The following is a 25,593-nucleotide window of genomic DNA, read 5'->3' as shown; positions in this document are numbered from 1 at the left end:
CAATCCCACCAGATTTCACAGCGACTACATACTGATAACAGGAAAGTCTATATATGTTTCAAACAAAAGGTTTGTCCTGGCGTGGCAACTGAGCCTTCCCCATAAGCTGGTATGAATGTCACTATACACGTGTCAACCGTACCTGCAGTGTTACATTTGAGTGACGTCTGTGGCCTCCATCTTGCCTTGATTGAATTGTTTTGAATATCTTCCACTGCCCTGATTTTCCAGTGACTGAAAAATGTATGTTTTTCTTCTGTTTAGCAAAACCAAAGGGAATGATGGACGGAGTGTTGAACAATGCAAGCACTCACCCCCAGTCAACTGATCGGGGTTTAATCCATCATCATTCTTTAGCTCACTCCGCCACCCCAGTTCAGACATGGCCATATGCAAATCAGTCTGACCCTGTGCCTCATGGGAACAGTCCAGCCCGAAACTGCCAAGCCATGTCTTCCCTGGACCGGAAACAAGCATCCTGGGACCGGTTTCTGGCTAATCAGCCATCATCAGCCAGTCTAGCTGAATCCAGTGGCAAAGTGAGCAAGGGACCCACGTCTGGGCATACCCTGCCAACTTAGGGCGAACAAAGCAACATGGTGCTCTCCATGCCCCTGGATTCAAGCTATCCTGGCTGAAGAGGGGTGAAACCCAGAAACCGGTCCTAGGATGCTTGGTTCCAGTCCAGGGAGGACCTGGCCTGGCAGTTCAGGTTGAACTGTTCCCATGAGGCACAGGGTCAAGACTGATTTGCATATGGCTGGGTTCAAACTGGAATGGCATGGTGAGCAAAAAAACGATGGATTTAGGCCCAGATCTCTGTACTGGGGTGAATGTATGACATTGTTCTGCATTCTGTCCATCAACTGTTGTTTTCGCATTTCTTCTGTTTAGCTACATAAATGAAAGAGAGTTAAAGTGTTTGTGGCACACAGATGTAAATCTATGGGCACCCGCTTACATCTGACCCCGTCCTTTGCTTACCGCAGTTCGTTTGGTTTAGCCACCTTCCCTAGAAGCATCTTGAGTGACCTAGTAGGAGGTAGTGCTGCTGAAAGCCTCTTTGAAACTGCAAAGACTTTCCACAGGTCTGTAGTTCCATTCTTCTGTCTGTATTATAGGTTGATAGGTCCAGTATGCAAACACTCTCATATGGATTACAATAGAGTTGCCATCCCCTGCCAATGAAGAAGCCCAGTAATGTGTTACCAATCATGGACACCACTATGGTTGCCCCAGCTTTAGGAGTTTGACAAATGCAAGGGTCGCAAGTTATAGCCCGCATGCGGCCAGTTTATACTTCCATCCTTCCAAGGTGCATAAAATGAAGATCAGCTTTGTCTGTGCAATACTATTTAAATGCATACCTGTGCAGCACGGTTTGGGATGTGGAAAATCCAATGTGTTGTAACTCTCACATGTCTGACATATTGTGTGCCCATAGACCTTGCCTCCCATCAAGCATGGCATCATTCAAAGGTCGCCGGCCAGTCACAGTCCAGAGAAAGAGAGGCTAGAGAAGGCGGCTCAAAGGCTCTGGACCCGGCCGGAGCCGCCCCAGCCCTTCCAGCTGCACCTGGGAGTGACTGCCAGGTCGCACCACATGGAGGACTTCCTGGCACACTTTGGCTCAGATTTATCAAAGCACTTTATCTACAGGTAAGAAGGGCGTGCCCAGCAGCTGGCACCTCCTGGGGTTTGCTGGCACAGAACGTTTTTAACATCTTCTGGTTTCCTAGGACATTTGTGCCATTACATTTACAGAGTGCACCTCTGTGTGTGGTGGGAGGGAGGGTTTAAGGGGCTTTTAAAAAGACTTGGATTTTTACAAAATTAGAATATTGAGTGAATCTCAGGAAGCTGCAGGTTCTGACATGGGAATGCATTGGAACTTACTATAATACAAGTTCACTGTTTATATTCCCTCAGAGTTGTAGTCATTGTTCATGGTGGCATTTTAGCCTAGTAGAGCAGAGTGTGACACCTTCAGTGTTTTCCGATTGACTGACGTTTTGCACTGTTAACATTTCAACCTATTGCAATCCACTCACACTATTCTATTTAGATGTATAATCCCTTCAAATGTAACCCCAACTTATGGCCACTTTTAGGAGCCCCCCTCAAGCCTCTCCTTTCCCCCAATTAGTTTTCCGGCCAAAGGAGAGAGTGAGAGCATAATCAAGCTGTCACCCAAGCCCACAGGGGCTGCTGGCAGGCTCAGTGCCCACTGGAACCAGCAGCATGGTCTCAGGGAAAGCAAGGGAGAGAGTGAGAGCATAATCAAGCTGTCATCCAAGTCCACAGGGGCTGCTGGCAGGCTCAGTGCCCACTGGAACCAGCAGCCTCGTCTCAGGGAAAGCAAGGGAGAGAGGAAGACCTTAGAGGGGGAAGCACTTGAAGCCACCGGGTATATAACACCTGTGAGGCTTCTAGGGAATATCTTTTATTTATCAAAACCTTTTGCCTCACTGTGCGGAATATTTTCAGTCTGACTGCCCTCTTGGTAGATTGGAGTCATGGCTGTCAATTGCTTTTGTTTCTTTGCTCAGGCACTCAAATTTAGGGCAAGTAACAAAGAATTGTGAGTGCCCACACCCATGGGCAATAACGCTTATATTGATAACATGCAATCTGATTACACTGATCATTCATTGAGAAAAAGGCATTATCTTGATTTGTGCCTCATTATACTAGTGTTTTTAAGGGAGGGGAAAAACGTTTCTCTGTACGGTGGTGGAAATTAAAATCATTTTTCATCACATCATATTTTTGAAGCACATCTGTGTATTAAGAAGCCCACACAATGATTGTACTTAAAAGAAGGCTGTACGAAAGTAGGATCCTTCCGGCATAGATGCCCCCACTTTTTGCCTGGTGTCAGCGTGTTTTGACTGCAGTTCACTGGGATCCTGCTAACCAGGGACCCATTGGCAGTGCTCTCTCCTCTAAAGTCGATGGTAAGTACTTTGTACTCCCCACAATTGGCATACTGGGGTACCACTCACTGTAACTCCTTAATATATGGTAGTGAGGTACCTAAGGAATTGGTGCATCAGGGGTCTTCCATGGGCTGCAGCATGTATTATGCCACCCATGGGAGCCCATGCAAACTGTGTTTGCAGAGCTGCCATCACAGTCTGTGTGAAATAGTACATGCACATTTTACTTTAAATATAAAATTTTCCTTATATCCCGGTCACTGCTCTTCAAACCTATAAAACACCCCTAAGGTAGGCCCTTCAGTCCAAGGGCAGGGTGTATGGTTCTAAGTGTGTGGGTACCCCAGCATGAGCAGAGGTACCCCTACAAACATTCTCTGAGCTTTGTAAGTGCTGGCAGCCTTTTTAAGGTATGTAGTGCACACTGGCAATTCAAAATGTCCAGCTACCTAATGGCTTCTCCGAGTCTGGTCATGTTTTGCATCAAACATGATGAAATCATGCAACTACACCAATTGCAGTGTTAGTTGCATGATACCATGTACTGTGGGCTTCTTAGAGGACCCCCAATACCTACCTGTGTAACCTACAGGGTCTGCCAGCCAGCCCCCGCTGCTGCTGACCCCAGGCACTGTTCTCCCCCCTGCTGATTAGATTAACTCTGGCAGGGTAAGTTGAACAAAGGATTTCCTGCGAAGGAGAGGTGTGACCACCTGGTGCCGTAGGGATGCCCGGGTTTAAGAACTGTGGAGACTGTCACCGCATGATGTCGGTGACGGACCCACACCGAGTGTCTCTCTACTGCCTGGGGTGCGACCACGTCTCCAAGTCGTGCCCAGACTGCCAGTCCATGGCGCTGAAAACTTTGCGGGAGCGGTACCGAAAGTTGCTGGAAGTCCGGCAGTCGGCTCCGTGCCGTTCAAGGGTCCCGGTCCCTTGGGAGGTCGAGGGACCGGTCGCGGAGTCGTCACCATCATTCTTCTGGATCTAAGTCTTCGCACTCAGGTTCAGGTAAGTCGAAGCATTCCGAAAAGAAGTTGAAGAAGCGTCGTCGCTCTTCGACCTCCCATCACGGCTGAGGGTGCGGGCAGTGCCAACCCCGCGGCTCCGGCGAAGCCTGCGACGTCGCCGCCGGCCAACCCGCCCTTCCCGGGTCCGGAGGTGATGCCTGCCCAGGTGCAAGAGTTTCTTGCTGCCATGGCCCGACTCTTTGGGCCGTTCTGCCCCGCCGGTGCGCCTCGGGCCCCGCGGGACAAACTGGGGGTCCTGTTGTTCCGTCGCCGCGGGCTCCGGCCCCGGCATCGCCAGCGGCTCTATCTGGACTCCCGGAGGAGTGGACCCCGGTCAACGCCGGTTGACCTTGTTACGCCTCCACCAACGTCGACTCCACCGGCACTGCTTCCGACGTCGCCCGCTCCTCGGGACAACCTCGTCCCCAGTTTCAGACCTGAACTGGACACGGAGCCGGGTCGGTGTCGATCGACGCCGATGGGATGTGTTCCCTATGTCCGTCCTCCGTATTTTCAGCCTGTTCCACAGACTTCGGAGGAAGGGGAGGACTGGAGGGGTCTGAGGACCCTCTCGCACAGGATTGTGCTTATGATCCGGTCTGGGCAGAGGATTTGGGGGAAGCCAGTGGTCTTGACACTTCACCGGATCCTGGCATGCTGTCTCCTCCTACCGTGGCTACGGAGGAGGGAGCAGGTTATGCAGTGGTGTTGCGTAGGGCCGAGGCCCTCCACCAGTGGCCGTCAGGCCGAACATCCCGACAGAAGTGCTCCAACCGGCGGCAACCTCTTCGGAGCCCTTGCTGCCCTTTAATGACGCACTTTCTGACGTTCTTTTGGGCACCTGGTCCAGGCCCAACACAGGGGCTCCTGTGGACAGGAACGTGGCCCATCGCCATCGCCCGGCTCCGGGCGACCCTCTCTTCCTCTCTCAACACCAACTCCTGAGAGCTTGGTTGTCCAGGCCTCTGCGTCCCAAAGCGCGTTCCCTTCCACACCTCCGGATAGGGAATCCAAGAAGCTGGAGCAGCTTGGCAAGAAGCTGTTTTCATCTGCCAGCTTCGGGCTGCGGTCGGTGAACACCGCATGTCTCTTGGGCCGTTATTCCCACTCTTTGTGGGACACGGTGGCGCAGGTGCTGCCTAGCTGTCCGGAGGAGGTCCAGACAGTACTCACCCAAGCTGTTGCTGCTAGGAGAGACGCAGCTAAGTTCAACATTCATTGTGGGCTTGACACCGCTGACTGGCTGGGCAGGGCGATTTCCACAACGGTGGCGCTTAGGTGCCACACCTGGCTGAGAACAACTGGCTTTTTGGGGGATGTCTAGAATACCCTGATGGACATGCCCTTTGATGGCATTCGCCTTTTTGGCAACAAGGCAGATAGTGCGCTGGAGCGCTTTAAGGACTCACGGGCTACGGCCAAGTCCTTGGGCCTGTCGGCCACTCGGCCTCCTCTGCCTTCTGCCTTTCGCTCCTTTCGTGGTCGTGGAAGGGACACCCCACTACGTTCGCAGAGCCACAGGCCGGCACAGCAACAACCTCAGCGCGGCCGCGGACGTGGGAACCGTCGAGGCGGTTCAGAGGGCCAGCAGTCGGGTCGGTCCACCTCCATCCCCGCTGCATCCACTGCTAAGCCTTCCTAGTTCGTCCTTTCAGGTCCATCAAACACCTGTGGGTGACGGATTCGCCATCATCTCCCCCACTGGCACACCATCACATCGGACCAGTGGGTGCTGCAAATTGACCGAAGGGGCTACTCCCTCCCCTTTGAGACTACCCCTCCAGCCATGCCACCTCAGTACCACCGCATGCCAGGAGATCACTTGGCACTTCTCCAGCAGGAAGTTGCTCCCTCTTGGCCAAGGGGGCCATCGAGCGCGTTCAAACGCCCGAACTAGGTCGTGGCTGTTATTCCCACTACTTCATGGTTCCAAAGAAGGACAAGGGCCTGCGTCCTATCTTAGACCTTCGGAACGTCAACGGCTTCCTCTGGAAGGAGAAGTTCAAGATGCTCACATTGGCTCAGGTCTTGTCTACCCTAGACCCGCAAGACTTTCAGGACGCCTACTTCCATATTCCCGTCCTGCCGGCCCACTGGCGTTACCTGCAGTTCACGGTTGGCCACGAGCACTTTCAGTTCACCGTGCTCCCTTTTGTCCTTACCAGTGCCCCTCGGGTGTTCACGAAAGTGATGGCGGTGGTCGCAGCTCATCTGCGCAGATCAGGGGTTTCATTCTTCCCCTATCTCGACGACTGGCTGTTGAAGGTGGGCTCGCCCCAGGCAGTCGTCTCCCACCTCCAGACTATGGCCGACCTCCTGCATTTGCTGGGGTTCTCCATCAACGTGCCGAAGTCGCACCTGGTACCCTCTCAGAAACTCCTTTTCATCGGAGCGGCTCTGGACATGGCACAGTTTTCTGTTTATCCTCCCGAACAATGAGTCCAGGACATTCGGGCTATGATTGCGATCTTTCAGCCCTTGTTCTGGGTTTTGGGCAGGATGACCCTGAGGCTGCTGGTTTGAGCCTGTTGACATGGAGCACCCTATGGTGGCTCCTGGGAGTTCCAAGGTCCACCAGGTAGGTAACCTCTCCCTTTTGCTCAATTATGGTATGGGGCCACTCCACTTGTCCTGGAGGGCTGCTGTTGCTACAGGCTCCAACAACCATACTTTCTGTCCAGGCTGGTAAACAGTCATCACAGCCTTTTGGTCATGCCAGGCCTTTTACAATTCCTGGCTAGCCTCAAGGTTTTTATTTGCCTTCTTCGTGTACTCAGCCATCCTGGAGAGGAGACCAAGTACATAGTCCACAATATCCTGTTTAGGGGGTGTGAGAGGTAACTCCCATCCCTCCTTCACTAGACCCAATGGACCCCTTACTGGATGTCCAAACAGAAGTTAAAATGGGCTGTAACCAACCCCCTTCTGTGGAACCTCTCTGTAGGCAAAGAGAAGGCAAGTCAAAAGTATGTCCCATCTGTGCCTAAGCTTTTCTAGGAGACCTTTAATCATGCCCTTGAGGGTTTTGTTGAACCTTTCAACAAACCCATTACATTGTGGGTAATAAGGGGTGGTAAATTTGAAATTTACTCCCACTCCTTCCACATAGTAGTCAAGTAACTAGACATGAAGTTTGCATCTCTGTCTGATACTACCTCCTTAGAGAACCCCACTCTGGAAAAGAATCCCAGGAGGGCTCTTGCTACCACAAGAGCTGTGGTAGTTCTAAGGGGAATTGCTTCTGGATACCTAGTGGCATGGTCCACCACCACCAGTATAAATCTGTGCCTAGATGCTGTTTGAGGGTCCATGGGACCAACTATATCAATCCCAACCCTCTCAAAGGGAACCCCCACCACAGGTAGTGGTATCAGGGGGGCCTTTTTTTGTACCACCTGCCTTACCACTGGCTTGACAGGTGACACAGGAGCGACAAAACTCCTTGGTGTCTTCAGACATGTGAGGCCAATGAAAGTGAGGGACAATTCTGTCCCAAGTCTTGTTTTGGCCTAGGTGACCTGCTAAAGGGATATCATGTGCTAGTGTCAATAGGAAGCCCCTAAACTTCAGAGGTATTACCAACCTCCTGGTGGCACCAGGCTTGGGGTCTCTACTATGACAAAGATAGTATGCAGTTCCTAATGTACAAGCAGGTGATATGTATAAAGAGTGAGCTCTAGTGAATACTAGAATGAAGGAGGGGAGAAGAAACTTCTCCTTGTTGGAAAAAGACCCTCACACACCCAGCCAGCTAAGTGTCATGCTTCATCATCGGGTCTGCTCCTTATCGGGGCGGCGCTGCAATCCCCGATCGGCACCCAAGATGGGGCCTTCCTGGCGGAGATCTTTTTTCCAGAAGCCGGTTGGTGAAGTGCGTGTGAGGGCCCTAAAATAGTGTAGGTGATAGTGGTGTGTAGGGGAAAATCTAAAATAGGGGAGGTGGTCCACTCAGAAATTTTTTTAATGAACGTGGCCCCAACCCTAATTAAAAATGATAAGACAAACCAACGCTATAACCAACTATGAGGATGCTGGTTAATTGCGTCTGTCAAGTGGTCAACATGTTTCTTGCCCTTGAGTCAATTTGACGGCAATTCGTCAGGACCAGAATAAACTACCTACACTTAAGTGGGGGTGGTCGAAGGTATAATATACAAATGACCACCCTTACAGCACCCAAAGAAAGTGTGGTACCTGTAACTCAAAAAACATAGCCCATTAGGGTCATGGCATTGGTGTTTCAGATCCGGCTAGTGGAGACACTAAAGTGTAGTGTCGGGTTCCAAAAAACGGAGGTGGCGGTAGACCTACCCCCACGTCGCCGGTCCGGGATTGGGGTCTCTACTCTCTGAGTAAAGGAGTCCATCATCCCAGTATATCCTATGGGACCCACTAGCACTCCCAGCAACCTCAGCAGCAGCTTGCTGTCTGAGGGGTTCAAAAGGGCAGCTCAGCTGCTCTTGGCTCAGATCTGCCCTGGAAGCCTCCCCTCCCCCCCGTCCCCAAGAACTCAACCTGATCAGGTTCAAGCTCATCTGGGACAGTTCCTTCTTCAAGACTGAGATCATCTCCCTCAAGAGACTGATCTGTTTTCTGAGTCAGGGGGGAAGACACTGCCTTACCCCCTACTGCTCCTTTTCTTGGAAGGCGCCTGGTCCATTTTTCCAGGATCCAGGGCCTGTTCACTGTTAGACATTTTTGCCTGCGACCAGGTCATAGCAAACACATCTGCAGGGATTCCCAACATTTCTGCATGAGTCCTGAGCTCCACTTCGGCCCAAACTGAAGTTTCTAAATCATTGCCCAACAAGCATTCAACAGGGAGGTCTGCACTTACCACAACCTTCTTAGGGCCAGTTACCCCTCCCCAGGTGAAATGAACAACTGCCAAGGAATGGTCTATCCTGACATTGCTAGCATTGGTCACTTGGTACATCTCACCAAGTATGATTTGCTCAGGAGCCACAAGATCTTTTGTCACCATTGTGACACTTGCTCCTGTGTCCCTGAATGCCAAGGCCTCTTTTCCATTTATCAAAGGCTGCTGTCTGTATTTGCCCAGATTACTGGGACTGACAAATAAGAAGTCTATATTCATGCCTCCATCACAGTTCAGTACAGCCTGAGTAGGAACTCTGACTACGCCAGAGTCCATCTCAGATCCTGGGTTAACCCTACTACACCCTTATTCTGAGTACCACCGCTTGGAGCTGAACAAGGGGTAACAGTTGCCTTAGGAGCAATGGTGGCTGGAGTTGAGTCCTTGGACTTGGTACAATCACTTGTCCAATGGGTCTTCTGTTTACAGATTTGACACCATGGTTTCTTCTTGACTTTTCCCTTGTTGGATTGTGACTCCCCACCAGATGCAAATTTTTGGGGCCCTTGAGAAGACTTTGGGTCTTTACCCTTCTCCCCACCCTTATCAGAGTTTTAGAATCCTGCTTCTTGGAGTCACCTCCGTGGTTCTGACCCATTTGTCAGCCTTCTGCCCAATCCTTGGGGATATCAGAGTCCACCAGGTACTGATGCAACAACTGATTCTGACAATTATTAACGATCTGCTCCCTCATAATTAAATTGTACAATCCGTTAAAATCACATACTTTAATGCCAAGTAACCAGACTTCTAGAGCCCTTGTAGCACAATCTACAAAGTCAACCTAGTCTTGAGTCTGTGCCTTTTGGGTATCTCTGAACTTTAACCTGTATTGGTCAGTGGTTAAGCCAACCCCATCAATCAGAGCACTCTTCAAGACTGTATAATTATCAGCAAACTCTTCTCTAACAGTGAGGAGCTTGTGTCTACCTTTATCTGCAAAGGAGAGCCACAAGATTGCTGCCCACTGCTTCTGAGGGACCCTCTGTACTTTGCAGTCCCTCTCCAGTGCAGTTATCCATTTGTGTATGCCATCCCCACTCTGGTAGGGAGGGACAATCTTGTTCAGGTTCCTATGGTCATGAGTATGTTCTCTACCTCTAGGGACACTGTTGCTGCCACCATGGGGCTTTAGCACCAACTTTTTAGAAGCTTTCTGAAGCTCCAGGGATTCACTATCTAAGGCCAATTGCTCTTTCTTGATTCTGAGCCTAGCTCTCTCAAACTCAAGCAGTTGCCACTTCTTCTCATAAGAGGACTCCCTTTTATGAGAAGAAGTCCTATGAGAAACAGAGCTCCCTACAAAAGTACCAGAATGATTAGACTCTTGAGAAGGAGATCTTGATCTCTTGGTAAATTGTTAACCCTTCCAGGTGGGGTAAATAGAGGGCCACTGAGGCCTTCTCCCTCACCTTCAGGAAGAATTGGATTGTCCAGGTTAGAATCATCTTGATCCTCCTGGCCAGCATAGGAGTCCAGGTCATAGAGGTTTTCTGGAACTCTGCTGCTGGATTGAGCCAGGACCAAAGATTCCTACTGCAACTTCGTCTTTGTGTTCTTCCAAACTTCTACAACTCCGTGGCCGTGCATCCTTCAAGTCAGTAAGGACTCTGCATGCATCCAAACAAAAACGAATCTCCCTTAGAATTAATGAGTCACTTCTCTGCATCAACAGGTACCTCAACGTCGATGACCATTTTGCTGATTCTGCTGTCCCACGGACATCTCCTGGCTCTGCAACACAGGTGGTGGTTTGTTGGCTCTTGAGCACCTGACTAGTCTTCCTTGCAACTTTGGAGAATGTAATCCCTCGCTAGCCAACCAGAACCACATCCCTGTGCACTGTGTCTGTCTGCCTTTGCTAAGGCTTGTTGACTCTCCTCACTGAAGATCTTCAAGCTCCAGGAAGCCCCAGCCTCAAACATTGCACAGCTCCAAGAACGACATCCTGGCTGCATCCTCCCCACTTTGGGCCTCCATCATCTGTGATCTGCTGAGGCTTCCCTGCTACTACTCCCTGTGCCTGCTGCCACAGGATCCTCAAGGGGGCTCCAACGATTCCTGCTGACTCTCCTGTGTGCGGAGGGCTGTCCCTGACTTATCCTTGCTGAGTTAGTCCCACAGACCTTGCTGGTCCACAACTAAGCATTTTTTTTCTTCACACCAACTGTTACGGTTGCTAAGGATTGTTGGTGGTCCTGCATGCCACTTTGCTCACCAGTGACATTAAATTTGATTTAACCATTATATCAGATTTAATGCACTAATTCTTTTGATATCAAAGAGTACCAACTGTAGAAGTCCCATTCAGAAGTTATCAGGGCTGGGGTGCTAGCCTGTAATTCTGTACTTGCCAATGGGGCTACTAGCCTTTCCACAGTAAAATCGACAATTTAGGATCTTTACTGTTGGAACATATAAAAGTACAGGGTCCACTTTTAGCATACAGCAACCAGCCTTAGGATTTGTTAGGCCTGTCTCAGGGGTGACTTATATACCTTTTAAGGTATGCCTTTGGCATTACTTTAAATGTCAGAGTCGGGTTAGAAGTTAAAAGCTGCCCTTCTAGTCTGCAGTGACAGTCTGGGAGCCATGTTTTACCAGGTCCCCCTCAGGGTGGCACAATAAGTGCTGTATTCCCTGGGGTACACTAACTTACAGGCCCTAGGTACCGCTGGTACCATATACTATGGACTTGCAAGTAAGATGGACTATGCCAATTGGGGACAACCCAATTAAGCATGCACCAATGTAAGGGTCAGAGCACATATACTGAGTCCTGCAGTCACAATTAAGGCAAATAGTCAATCAAACAGCATTTGTGTAGCAGAGCACTGTCAGCCCTGGGGGTATCTGGGCACTGTGGATGCAACATCAGAATAAAGGTCAGAAACGAGCAGAAGGAGGCAAAATAACAGGCAGATTGAGCAAACAAAAGGCACAATAGAGAGCAGGAGCAAGCAGAGAAGAGAAGAGGGAAACAAATTATCAGAAAACGAGCAGAAGAGGCACAAAACCCAAGGCAGCTGAGGGTAGCAGACTGCGGGCAAGCTGGACAAGAAAACTATCACAGGGTGAGCTGGCACGAGTCAGAGTAAACCTGCAAAAAGCCTGTTTCCTTACAACGATTGGTGTTTGCCAGGTATAGTATAAATGATTCTATTATGGTTTATTTTTGTAAAATATACAACTTACAATCACGAAGTACTGTCAACAATACAAAAACATTTAACAAGTTAAAGCAGTAGTTCCCAAACCTTGCTCCGCTAAAACCAGCCAGGGGCGCCACGATTGCAGTTGCCGGGGAGAATCCATAATCTGCGCTATCAATGTTATTCTTCAGCAGTGAAGCTAGATCGTTTCAACAAACTGCAGTTCTTATAAAATCTGCCAGAGGCCAGTACAAGCACACGCCTCAAGACTTGCTCTCCGTACTCAAGCTAAATATTTTAAATGCTAGAACGTTCATTCCATTTCAGGTGTAATTGAAATTCTAAGGCCACCTGTTTGATTTGAACAAATGAAAATATGACTTAGGCATTGACCGTGCAAGTTTCTTGAAACTGCTTGATTATAAAACAACCATTAGGGAATTGTCCCATCTTGTGTAACTGTAGCTGGCGTAATGTGGGCTTTCTTGATGTATCCAATGATTGAGGCAAGACTATCTGTGATGAGCATTTCAGAGAGTACACCTTTGTGCTTCCTGTCATATTAGCAACTGTCATATAGCTCAGTGTGTACAGTTAACTGTTTCAATGATTTTATATCTTAGACACTGACTTAGACACTAACACAATACTTAGTGTCCCAGGCTCACCTTGAGCTCTCTCGAAGGGTGCCGATTGTGCAGGAAAGAAGTTTTTGTTTGAGATAAGTCATAGCAAAGAAGTCTGCCTCGTGGGGTCGAGTAAGCCTCTCTCATCTAAGTCACAGACATTTCTCTCTCCGTGCTAATTTAGTCAGCAATGCTCGAAGTCTAGCATATGTATGATAATCTGGGGTAATGGGTGTGAGAAGTTGGCCTGGTATATGCTGTCCAGTAGTTATAGTGGGCACCTTTCACCAGTCCAAACGACCCTTATTGATGATTAGGTTAAAGACAACCTTTATTGAAAGCTATCCTAGTGGTAGCTATGGAGAGCAGCCTTCAGGCTAAGTCTCGAAGGAATGTAAAGCAGCTTGGTTTACCAGATTATAACCTCCTGAATGACCCCCAGGCGTCAGGCTGGATCCGGAAAGTTTTCGTCAGCAGTACCCCTGTGCGTCGGTAGGTGGTATCTTGCGGCGTCGTGATCGCCGGGATGACGTTGCGGCCAGTACTTCGACGCCGCCCACGTGCGCTGACGTCAGTTCTTTCTTTTTCCGCACCAGCAAGCGCAGATCCGGGAAGAGCTAGTAACCCCAGTAATTTTTTGACTGAGCTTTTTGAGGCTTTTTGTCTCCTATTTTTCTGAGTCGATTGTCTCCTGGTGCCGTAGGGATGCCCGGGTTTAAGAACTGTGGAGACTGTCACCCCATGATGTCGGTGACGGACCCACACCGAGTGTCTCTCTACTGCCTGGGGTGCGACCACGACTCCAAGTCGTGCCCCGACTGCCGGCCCATGGCGCTGAAAACTTTGCGGGAGCGGTCCCGAAAGTTGCTGGAAGTCCGGCAGTCGGCTCTGTGTCGTTCAAGGTCCCGGTCCCATGGGAGGTCGAGGGACCGGTCGCAGAGTCGTCACCATCATTCTTCTGGAACTAAGTCTTCGCACTCAGGGTCAGGTAAGTCGAAGCATTCCGAAAAGAAGTCGAAGAAGCGGCGTCGCTCTTCGATTTCCCATCACGGCTGAGGGTGCGGGCGGTGCCAAACCCCGCGGCTCCGGCGGAACCTGCGACGTCGCCGCCGGCCTACCCGCCCTTCCCGGGTCCGGAGATGATGCCTGCCCAGGTGCAAGAGTTTCTTGCTGCCATGGCCCGACTCTGGGGGTCCTGTTGTTCCGTCGCAGCGGACTCCGGCCCCGGCATCGCCGGCGGCTCTGGCGCCTCAGGCCCTCATGGGATCCAGGAGTGGACCCCGGTCAACGCCGGTTGACCTTGTTACGCCTCCACCAACGTCGACTCCACCGGCACCGCTTCCGACGTCGCCCGCTCCTCGGGACAACCTCGTCCCCAGTTTCAGCCCTGAACTGGACACGGAGCCAGGTCGTGTCGATCGACGCAGATGGGATGTGTTCCCTATGTCCGTCCTCCGTATTTTCAGCCTGTTCCACAGACTTCGGAGGAAAGGGAGGACTGGAGGGGTCTGAGGACCCTCTCGCACAGGATTGTGCTTATGATCCGGTCTGGGCAGAGGATTTGCGGGAAGCCAGTGGTCTTGACACTTCACCGGATCCTAGCATGCTGTCTCCTCCTATCGTGGCTACGGAGGAGGGAGCAGGTTACGCAGTGGTGTTGCGTAGGGCCGAGGCCCTCCACCAGTGGACGTCAGGCCCAACATCCTGACAGAAGTGCTCCAACCGGCGACAACCTCTTCGGAGCCCTTGCTGCCCTTTAATGACGCACTTTCTGACGTTCTTTTGGGCACCTGGTCCAGGCCCAACACAGGGGCTCCTGTGGACAGGAACGTGGCCCATCGCCATCGCCCGGCTCCGGGCGACCCCCTCTTCCTCTCTCAACACCCTACTCCTGAGAGCTTGGTTGTCCAGGCCTCTGCGTCCCAAAACGCATTCCCTTCCGCACCTCCGGATAGGGAATCCAAGAAGCTGGAGCAGCTTGGCAAGAAGCTGGTTTCATCTGCCAGCTTCGGGCTGTGGTCGGTGAACACCGCATGCCTCTTGGGCTGTTATTCCCACTCTTTGTGGGACACAGTTGCGCAGGTGCTGCCTAGCTGTCCGGAGGAGGTCCAGACAGTACTCACCCAAGCTGTTGCTGCTGGGAGAGACGCAGCTAAGTTCAACATTCATTGTGGGCTTGACACCGCTGACTCGCTGGGCAGGGCGATTTCCACAACGGTGGCGCTTAGGCGCCACGCTTGGCTGAGAACAACTGGCTTTTCGGGGGATGTCTAGAATACCCTGATGGACATGCCCTTTGATGGCATTCGACTTTTTGGCAACAAGGCAGATAGTGCGCTGGAGCACTTTAAGGACTCACGGGCTACGGCCAAGTCCTTGGGCCTGTCGGCCACTCGGCCTCCTCTGTCTTCTGCCTTTCGCTCCTTTCGTGGCTGTGGAAGGGGCACCCCATTAAGTTCGCAGAGCCACAGGCCGGCACAGCTACAACCTCAGTGCGGACGTGGGAACCGTTGAGGCGGTTCAGAGGGCCAGCAGTCGGGTCGGTCCCCCTCCATCCCCGTGGCATCCACTGCTAAGCCTTCCTAGTTCGTCCTTTCAAGTCCATCAAACGTCTGTGGGTGACGGATTCGCCCTCATCTCCCCCACTGGCAACCATCACATCGGACCAGTGTGTGCTGCAAATTGACCGAAGGGGCTACTCCCTCCCCTTTGAGACTACCCCTCCAGCCATGCCACCTCAGTACCACCGCATGTCGGGAGATCACTTGGCACTTCCCCAGCAGGAAGTTGCGCCCTCTTGGCCAACGGGGCCATAGAGCGCGTTCCGACACCCGAACTAGGTCGTGGCTGTTATTCCCACTACTTCATGGTTCCAAAGAAGGACAAGGGCCTGCGTCCTATCTTAGACCTTCGGAACGTCAACGGCTTCCTCTGGAAGGAGAAGTTCAAGATGCTCACATTGGCTCAGGTCTTGTCTGCCCTAGACCTGCAAGACTTGGAGGACGCCTACTTCCATATTCCCATCCTGCCGGCCCACCGGCGTTACCTGCGGTTCACGGTTGGCCACGAGCACTTTCAGTTCACCGTGCTCCCTTTTGGCCTTACCAGTGCCCCTCGGGTGTTCACGAAAGTGATGGCGGTGGTCGCAGCTCATCTGCGCAGATCAGGGGTTTCATTCTGCCCCTATCTCGACGACTGGCTGTTGAAGGTGGGCTCGCACCAGGCAGTCGTCTCCCACCTCCAGACTATGGCCGACCTCCTGCATTTGCTGGGGTTCTCCATCAACGTGCCGAAGTCGCACCTGGTACCCTCTCAGAAACTCCTTTTCATCGGAGCGGCTCTGGACATGGCGCAGTTTTCAGTTTATCCTCCCGAACAATGAGTCCAGGACATGATTCCGATCTTTCCGCCCTTGTCCTGGGTTTCGGGCAGGATGACCCTGAGGCTGCTGGTTTGAGCCTATTGACATGGAGCACCCTATGGGGGCTCCTGGATGTTCCAAGTTCCACCAGGTAGGTAACCTCTCCCTTTTGCTCAATTATGGTATGGGGCCACTCCACTAGTCCTGGAGGGCTGTTGGTGCTACAGGCTCCAACAGCCCTCCAGGACTCTGGTGGATCAAAAATTCATATTTTAGGAATGCAATGGGTAAACATTATATTCAAGAATAATGGAGTTTACGGTAGGGTGTATATAACGCAAGAAGGATCAGATTTGTTAGGGTGGCGACACCAAAAGGATCTGAATATCATACTAAATCCGAATGCTGTAGTACCAGTTATGGTTGTTGAACCAAATGTAGTAAATGTATCTGAAAATGTTGAATGTGATAAAGAGTGGGGGAAGTCACTGATGGAAAAGTACTGTAATGTTTTCACTGATGATTTAGGGATGTTAAAAGGGTTTGCTCATCGCATCATCTTAAAGAAAAATGCAAAAGCTATTGTACATAAGGTCAGAGCAATACCACACATGATGAAGGAACCACTTCAAAAGGAGTTGGAGAAACTGCTAGAAGCAAAAGTCATAGAGCCAATAGAATCATCGGAGTGGTTATCTCCGGTGGTCGTTGCTCCAAAGGATGATAACAAAATCCGTTTATGCATTGATTTGAGGGACCTGAATAGAAATATTTGGGTGGATAGGCAACCTTTGCCAAACATTGGAGAAATGTTGAGTATGATGGGCGGGGGATGTGTCTTCAGTGTATTAGACATGTCTTCGGCTTATCATCAGATAGACCTGCATCCGGAATCACGCCATTTGACTTAGTTTGTAACTCCACTAGGCGCATTTAGGTATCGCAGGATGCCTTTTGGTTTGGCATCGTCGTCTGCTGTATTTCAGCGAGTCATGCAAAATTTATTTAAAGGGATGGATAGAGTATTGTGTTTTCAAGATGACATAATGATTGTTGGAAGATCTTTGGATGAGCATGATAAATTGATGGAAGAAGTTTTGAGAAGAATTGGTAATTGTGGGTTGACCATAAAGAAAGAGAAATGTCAGTTAAGGCTGAGTGAAGTCAATTATTTGGGTCATCGAGTGTCAGGAAAAGGAATTAAACCGAAAGGTAGCATAGAGAAAGCAGTGAAGGATGCACCTTGTCCAAGCAATAAGGAACAACTGAAGTCCTTTTTGGGTTTGGCAGAGTACTGTTCCAAATTTGTTCCTAGATTTGCAGATTTAGTTGAACCAATGAGAATTCTATTAAAGAAAGGGGCTGTATTTGAGTGGAATTCTGAATGTGATGAGGCATTCAATAAGGTGAAAATGTGTCTGTCTAGTGCCCCGTCGTTGGGTCATTTTGACAGCAAAAGGAAATCCATACTGATCACGGATGCTAGCAACGTTGGTTTAGGAGGAGTTTTATTGCAAGTCTATGAAGGTGAAGAGACAATAATTGGATTTGCCTCGCGAAAATTGCAGGGGGCGGAGAAATCATATTCTACGATAGAGAAAGAAGCCCTAGCGTGTTGTTGGGGAATAACACATTTTATGTACTATCTATGGGGGATTCCTTTTGTGGTCAAGACTGATCATAAACCCTTGGTCCATATATTCAAAGGGGGACGTGGACTAGATGGGAGTGTGACCCCTCGTATCTCCAGGTGGCTACTGTCCGTGTTGGATTATAATTTTGTAGTTGAGTATGTGCGTGGGAAGAAGAATGTGATTGCAGATTGCCTTTCTAGGATGCCAATTGAGGACAATTCTTGTGTGGAAAATTTGGAGGATTTAGTGGTAAATATTGATAATGAATTTGCTATTACTCAAGAGGAATGGATGAAAGTTATAAGAACAGATGAGGAATATAAGAAACTGAAAGAGCTCATTGTGAATTGCTGGGCATGTTCTAGTGAGGTGGAATCACATAAGAACTATTTATCTGTAAAAGATGAGCTCAGTGTACAGGGAGATAAGTAGGCCTGGGCGGCAAATTCCGTTCCGCTCGCGGAATTTGCGGAATTTGCGTAATTTCGCGTTCCGCGGAGAACGCGAAATTGCTCAAAAGTCTGCTTTCCGCGATTTCGCGAAATTTTTGCTTGTTCGCGTTCTCAAAATGCATGTTCGCGAGATATTTCTCCTCGAGCACGCAAACAGCAATTGCGAACAGGAAAAAAGCATCGCGAACAAGCAATACCGCGTGTTCGCGGAATTTCTGCGTGTTCGCGGAGATTTTTTACCGTTTCGCGGAGATTTGCGTAACGCAATTGCGCAAATTCCGCCCACCCCTAGAGATAAGGTGTTGAAAAGGAACAGGATAATTCCTCCGGTGCAGTTGAGGGAAAGGTTATTGAGGATTGTGCATGAAGGACATTTAGGCAGGAGTTTGACGAAGAGAAGATTGAGAGAATCCTTCTGGTGGCCTGAAATGGATAGGGATGTTGAGGATTTGGTGAAGGACTGTTATGCATGTGGCAATAGCGATAAGGTGAAAGTTACGAGGGAACCTCCTTTGAAATGTGTTGAATTGCCTAGGAGACCGTGGGAGAGATTGGCACTAGATGTGCTAGGTCCAATTGAAAAGTTAGGTTCATGTAGCCGATTTTTGTTAGTACTAGTGGACTATCATAGCAAATGGTTTACATGTAAATCTATGGGTCAGGTAACAACTGCTAATGTAATAAAATTCCTTAAAGAGGTGTTTGTGGAAGAAGGGGTACCAAAGGTACTAGTGACGGATAATGGTGTTCAACTAACTTCTTCTGAAATGGGCAGTTTTTTGGAAAGTTTCGGAATTTCTCATGAGAAGGTTGCTTTATTCCGACCACAAGCAAATGGTCTTGTGGAGAGAGTAAATTGTATTATTATGGAGTGCATTCAACTTTCATTATCAAACGGCCTAGTGTGGAAAGATGAATTACGGAGGATGATGTGGGCACATAGAATTACACCACATTCAGTGACTGGTATTTCTCCTTTTCTTACTTTAAAGGGAAGAGAGCCAGGAACCAAAGAATCTCCTATGTGGTTAAAAGAAAAGAACCAGGTTTGGGTAGACAGAGATAATATGAGGCTTAGGGCTGCTGAGTGTCAAAAACGTAATAAGATTGCTTTTGACAACAGGAAAGGCGTTAAAGAACAAGTGTTTATGGAAGATAATTGGGTTGTGGTAAAGAAATTTGGATTTGTGAAGAAGGGTGAGAGCAAGTTTTCCCAGCCTCATAAAATAATATCTGTCAAGGGTTCAGTGGCCAAATTGGATGATGGAAGAACCTGGAGTTTTGGAAATTTATGTAAGGTTTCCCATTTATAAATAGATGGAAATCTTATGTATATTGTGTACCATTGTAGAAATTCATGTTTGATTATATTAAATACAACTGTTAATAGATGTAGTAGGAATACCTATAGCTTACGGTTTATACTTATATATTTTGTTCTTTATTATGTTTTTTTGTGTTATGTAAGGGGGGAGATATGTGGCAATGTCTAGAATGTCATGATGCAAGTGTGATGTAAAAGAACTGCATCATGACTGAGAGTTCTAAATGAGACCAGTATTAGTCTGTATGCTGGAGGTTGTTGCAGCTGTATATGTAACTTCAATAAAGTTACTTCAAACCTATCTGGATTCATTTGTGGATTACTACAAATACTTTCTGTCCAGGCTGGTAAACAGTCAGCACAGCCTTTTGGTCATGCCAGGCCTTTTGCAATTCCTGGCTAGCCTCAAGGTTTTTATTTGCCTTCTTCGTGTACTCAGCCATCCTGGAGAGGAGACCAAGTACATAGTCCACAATATCCTGTTTAGGGGGTTTGAGAGGTAACTCCCATCCCTCCTTTACTAGACCCAATGGACCCCTTACTGGATGTCCAAACAGAAGTTAAAATGGGCTGTAACCAACCCCTTTCTGTGGAACCTCTCTTTAGGCAAAGAGAAGGCAAGTCAAAAGTGTGTCCCATCTGTGCATAAGCTTTTCTAGGAGACCTTTAATCATGCCCTTGAGGGTTTTGTTGAACCTTTCAACAAACCCATTGCATTGTGGGTGATAAGGGGTGGTAAATTTGTAATTTACTCCACACTCCTTCCACATAGTAGTCAAGTAACTAGACATGAAGTTTGCATCTCTGTCTGATACTACCTCCTTAGAGAACTCCACTCTGGAAAAGATTCCCAGGAGGGCTCTTGCCAACATAAGAGCGGTGGTGGTTCTAAGGGGAATTGCTTCTGGATACCTCGTGGCATGGTCCACCACCACCAGTATAAATCTGTGCCCAGATGCTGTTTGAGGGTCCATGGGACCAACTATATCAATCCCAACCCTCTCAAAGGGAACCCCCACCACAGGAAGTGATATCAGGGGGGCCTTTTTTTGTACCACCTGCCTTACCACTGGCTTGACAGGTGACACAGAAGCGACAAAACTCCTTGGTGTCTTCAGACATGTGAGGCCAATGAAAGTGAGGGACAATTCTGTCCCAAGTCTTGTTTGGCCTAGGTGACCTGCTAAAGGGATATCATGTGCTAGTGTCAATAGGAAGCCCCTAAACTTCAAAGGTATTACCAACCTCCTGGTGGCACCAGGCTTGGGGTCTCTACTCGCTGAGTAAAGGAGTCCATCATCCCAGTAGATCCTATGGGACCCACTAGCACTCCCAGCAGCCTCAGCAGCAGCTTGCTGTCTGAGGGGTTCAAAAGGGCAGATCTGCCCTGGAAGCCCCCTCCTCCCCCCCCCCGTCCCCAAGAACTCAACCTGATCAGGTTCAAGCTCATCTGGGACAGTTCCTTCTTCAGGTCTGAGATCATCTCCTTCAAGTGACTGATCTGTTTTCTGAGTCAGTGGGAAAGACACTGCCTTACCCCCTACTGCTCCTTTTCTTGGAATGTGCCTGGTCCATTTTTCCAGGATCCAGGGCCTGTTCACTGTTAGACATTTTTGCCTGTGACCAGGTCATAGCAAACACATCTGCAGGGATTCCCAACATTTCTGCATGAGTCCTGAGCTCCACATCGGCCCAAACTGAAGTTTTTAAATCATTGCCCAACAAGCATTCAACAGGGAGGTCTGCACTTACCACAACCTTCTTAGGGCCAGTTACCCCTCCCCAGGTGACATGAACAACTGCCAAGGAATGGTCTATCCTGACATTGCTAGCATTGGTCACTTGGTACATCTCACCAAGTATGATTTGCTCAGGAGCCACAAGATCTTTTGTCACCATTGTGACACTTGCTCCTGTGTCCCTGAATGCCAAGGCCTCTTTTCTATTTATCAAAGGCTGCTGTCTGTGTTTGCCCAGATTACTGGGACTGACAAATAAGAAGGCCATATTCATGCCTCCATCACAGTTCAGTACAGCCTGAGTAGGAACTCTGACTATGCCAGATCCTGGGTTAACCATACTACACCCTTATTCTGAGTACCACTGCTTGGAGCTGAACTAGGGGTAACAGTTGCCTTAGGCGCAATGGTGGCTGGAGTTGAGTCCTTGGACTTGGTACAATCACTTGTCCAATGGGTCTTCTGTTTACAGATTTGACACCATGGTTTCTTCTTGACTTTTCCCTTGTTGGATTGTGACTCCCCACCAGATGCAAATATTTGGGGCCCTTGAGAAGACTTCGGGTCTTTACCCTTCTCCCCACCCTTATCAGAGTTTTAGAATCCTGCTTCTTGGAGTCAACTCCGTGGTTCTGACCCATTTGTCAGCCTTCTGGCCCAATCCTTGGGGAGATCAGAGTCCACCAGGTACTGATGCAACAACTGATTTTGACAATTATTAACGATCTGCTCCCTCATAATTAAATTGTACAATCCGTTAAAATCACACACTTTAATGCCAATAACCAGCCTTCTAGAGCCCTTGTAGCACAATCTACAAAGTCAACCTAGTATTGAGTCTGTGCCTTTTGGGTATCTCTGAACTTTAACTTGTATTGGTCAGTGGTTAAGCCAAACCCATCAATCAGAGCACTCTTCAAGACTGTATAATTATCAGCAAACTCTTCTCTAACAGTGAGGAGCTTGTTTCTACCTTTATCGGCAAAGGAGAGCCACAAGATTGCTGCCCACTGCTCCTGAGGGACCCTCTGTACTTTACAGGCCCTCTCTAGTGCAGTTATCCATTTGTGGATGTCCTCCCCACTCTGGTAGGGAGGGACAATCTTGTTCAGGTTCCTATGGTCATGAGTATGTTCTCTACCTCTAGAGACACTGTTGCTGCCACCATGGGGCTCTAGCACCAACTTTTCAGAAGCTTTCTGAAGCTCCAGGGATTCCCTATCTAAGGCCAATTGCTCTTTCTTGATTCTGAGCCTAGCTCTCTCAAACTCAAGCAGTTGGCACTTCTTCTCATAAGAGGACTCCCTTTTAGGAGAAGAAGTCCTATGAGAAGCTCCCTACAAAGTACCAGAATGATTAGACTCCTGAAAAGGAGATCTTGATTGTCTTGGTAAATTGTTAACCCTTCCAGGTGGGGTAAATAGAAGGCCACTGAGGCCTTCGCCCTCACCTTCAGGAAGAATTGGATTGTCCACTTTAGAATCACCTTGATCCTCCTGGCCAGCATAGGAGTCCAGGTCATAGAGGTTTTCACCTCCTGACCTTTCCTCTTCTGCTGTCCCACCCAACTTGCCTGCCTCATCAGACCCTGGGGTCTTTCTGAGGTCATCTAAAAGCAAAGCCTCTATGAGGCGTTGAGTTCTGGGGGTTTTCCCGGTCTTCAGTTTCCTAGCTGTACACATACTCCTCAATTCTTGGAATGGGATATGGTCATACTTAGTGGTCAGAGCCCCAATGGCTTCTGCCCTAGAAGACATACTAGTGTTATGTGGTGTGGCACCTACCTAACCTAGTGGGAACTACTAAACTCTCTTGAGTTGGAGAAAGGGTGTGCTAGACCCTTGACTTACCCAACTCTAAGTTCAGTAGAACCTACTTTATTCTAGTCTTGTTTATATGTACCTAAGTACCTTTAGTGGTTTTCAGTTAGTCACTTTATGAGATTATCTGGTAAAGCAATAGCAAGCTTGAATCCCAACGCTGCACACCAATGTGAGAAGTTGGCCTGGTGTATGCTGTCCACTAGTTATAGTGGGCACCTTGCACCAGTCCAAACGACCCTTATTGATGATTAGGTTAAAGACAACCTTTATTGAAAGCTACCCTAGTGGTAGCTATGGAGAGCAGCCTTCAGGCTAAGTCTTGAAGGAATGTAAAGCAGCTTGGTTTACCAGATTATAACCTCCTGAATGACCAAATGAAAGGAGATCCACACAAGGTATATATAAAATATATGTATTTATTACTATACACTCTCTACTAACCTCTTTATGAGATTAGAGAACAAGATACACAATATTAAAGTGCTAGAACGACAGTAAATAGCACAATACATAGTGGGACCCAGGAAGGGACCAAACCATATATTAACAAAGTGGTGTAAAACAACCACGACTTGACTAGACACAGTGCCTAGAGCACGTAGAATCGCTGGGACCCCCAAGGAACCACCCAAGGTAGTGACACAAGGGACCCAAGGGGGACGCGTGCAGTGTGAGAACACAGCCCCTAGCTCCGTACAATCCTATGGGAAAGTCTCAGTTGTAACTTTAAAGATTAAGGACACTTAGCAGAGGACTTTTAGCAAACCCTTTCAAACTTAGAAGGTTCTAAGGCCAGCACCCATGTGAGCACCGGAGTACCCATGTTACCTAACCCAGGGAAGCCTGGTGCATAGGTGTCGAATGGTGTCGGGAATCTTCGTCATTTTCAATGGCGTGATGCTGCAAAGAGCTGCTGCCGGGAAGCTGAGAAGTGTCCGGTGTGATCCAAGCCTAAATTGGAGCTGAGAAGAACCTGAAAGCAGAGTCTGGGTCACTTCAGGGTGACCTGGGGCTCAGTAGATGAATACCCACCGATGTCTGGTGTTTCAGGTGCGAAGAGGTGAAGTTTGACTCTGCAGCCACGGGGACCAGGAGACATCAATGATGACCAAAATCCACAGGCGAGCTGTCCCACGAAGGATGTCGAGTGCTGGGGGGGTGTCAGTGTCCGGATTGGAGACCAACAAGCCTTGGCAACTGCAACCCACACGATCAGAGAAAAGATGCTTTGGTGTGGACCAGTAAGGTCCTGGGGACTCCCCAAGTGATGGAGAGTCAGGGCAGGTCTGGAGCAACCAGGAAAGCCCACTGAAAGTTAAAGTTCCCTTCTCAGGGACCCACAGTTCGACAGACCAGGGATCGTGAAGGAACCACGAGAGGTATCACAAAACACTAGCCCATGGAACACTCGTGGAGTGTAGGCTGGTAATCTTTGGTGGAATCACTGCTCGGGGTCTGGACTACAAGTAGCCCAAAGCACAGCCTCAGAGATTGCCAAAAAGCATATGCTGCAGCAAATGTGCGTGGTGTCCAGGGGTACGGGTTGCACGGTCCCCACGAGGGATGCGGGTCTCAGGATTACTGAGAGCACTAGTCGACCTCGGGTAAGCTTGGGAACCCACCTCCTGTGTTGCAAAGTCTTCGGAGTCCATCAGGGGCTGTGTAGATGCAAACCGGTCAGATGCATTTCAGGTGCCTGACTTGCAAGGGAGTAACTCCTTTACTCCAAGGGAGATTCTTCGGTCATCCAACGTAGTGTAGATAGTTGAAGTACTTGGTCTCTGTAGCAGAGATTCGTCCAGGTAAATCTAGAGTCCTGTAGCCAGGGGTTCCTACTTTATAGGGGTGGGACAAATTCTGGGGACCCACCTATGGGAGGGTCAGGGCAGAGGGGTGCCTACACCCATGTCCTTTGTCCAGTTTAGCCCCAGAGCAGGGGCTGATAGCCCCTGCAATCAGTTTGCGCTGGACTATGCACAGGGACACCAAATGTGCCCCCAGTGCAGACATCAAAGCACTCTCAAAGTGCACCCACCCAGCCCCAATACACTAAAGCCTGTCTGGGAGGTGGTCACAACTCCCTGTGACAGGAAACCCATTGTCCAGCCGTCTCCTGCCGGAGTTTCGTCCATCAGCAGGAGGGTAGACTCTTGTATGATGCTGGCAGCATCCATTTTGTGATGCCAGGGTTTGGAAAGCTGGTACCGGGTGTGCCGGTGTTGTCATATTTCTCCCTCTAGTAGGGTGGAATCATGCCTCCCACACCAGTTACTGGTGTGGAGGTATGATTCCAAGGTGTTTGACACCAAACACGACATGTTTCCATGCAGCCGTTTTAAAGTTAGCAAATATAGGTTCCGAAAGCTGCAGAGGGGCTCTGCTCATGCATGGGCACCCTCTCACATAAAACCCAGCACCCCTCCTTCAGGATTGATAAGGCCTGCCATAGGGGCGACTGATAGGTTTATATGTGCAGTGATTAGGATAGATATAGTGAACCTATATCTAAGTAAGGGGTGCATGTACCACCTTACACAGGCTACTGTAGCAGACCTGTTGTGTCATTTTGAATGGTCTCCCGGGGGTGGCATAATGCATGCTGCAGCCCCTGAGAGGCCTCTGGGGTACCTATACCCTAGGTACATTGTATACCA

At 49.1% G+C, this 25,593-nt stretch overlaps 1 protein-coding gene across 2 annotated transcripts in view; it reads left to right on the top strand.

Annotated features, from left to right (window-relative positions):
• Window positions 1-25,593, top strand: part of CFAP65 (cilia and flagella associated protein 65) — a 684,907-nt gene that overhangs the window by 635,775 nt on the left and 23,539 nt on the right. For both annotated transcript variants that reach the window (XM_085650063.1, XM_085650062.1), the window contains one exon: window positions 1,445-1,659. In XM_085650063.1, the coding sequence (XP_085506189.1) occupies window positions 1,445-1,659 (215 nt within the window). The remainder of the gene's footprint in view (window positions 1-1,444; window positions 1,660-25,593) is intronic.

Source organism: Triturus cristatus, chromosome 3_2, assembly GCF_964204655.1.
Source record: "Triturus cristatus chromosome 3_2, aTriCri1.1, whole genome shotgun sequence".
In the NCBI taxonomy this organism is placed as follows: Eukaryota; Metazoa; Chordata; class Amphibia; order Caudata; family Salamandridae; genus Triturus; species Triturus cristatus.
The sequence above is the reverse complement of the archived record's forward strand: the minus strand, read 5'-3'. Positions and strand labels throughout refer to the sequence as shown.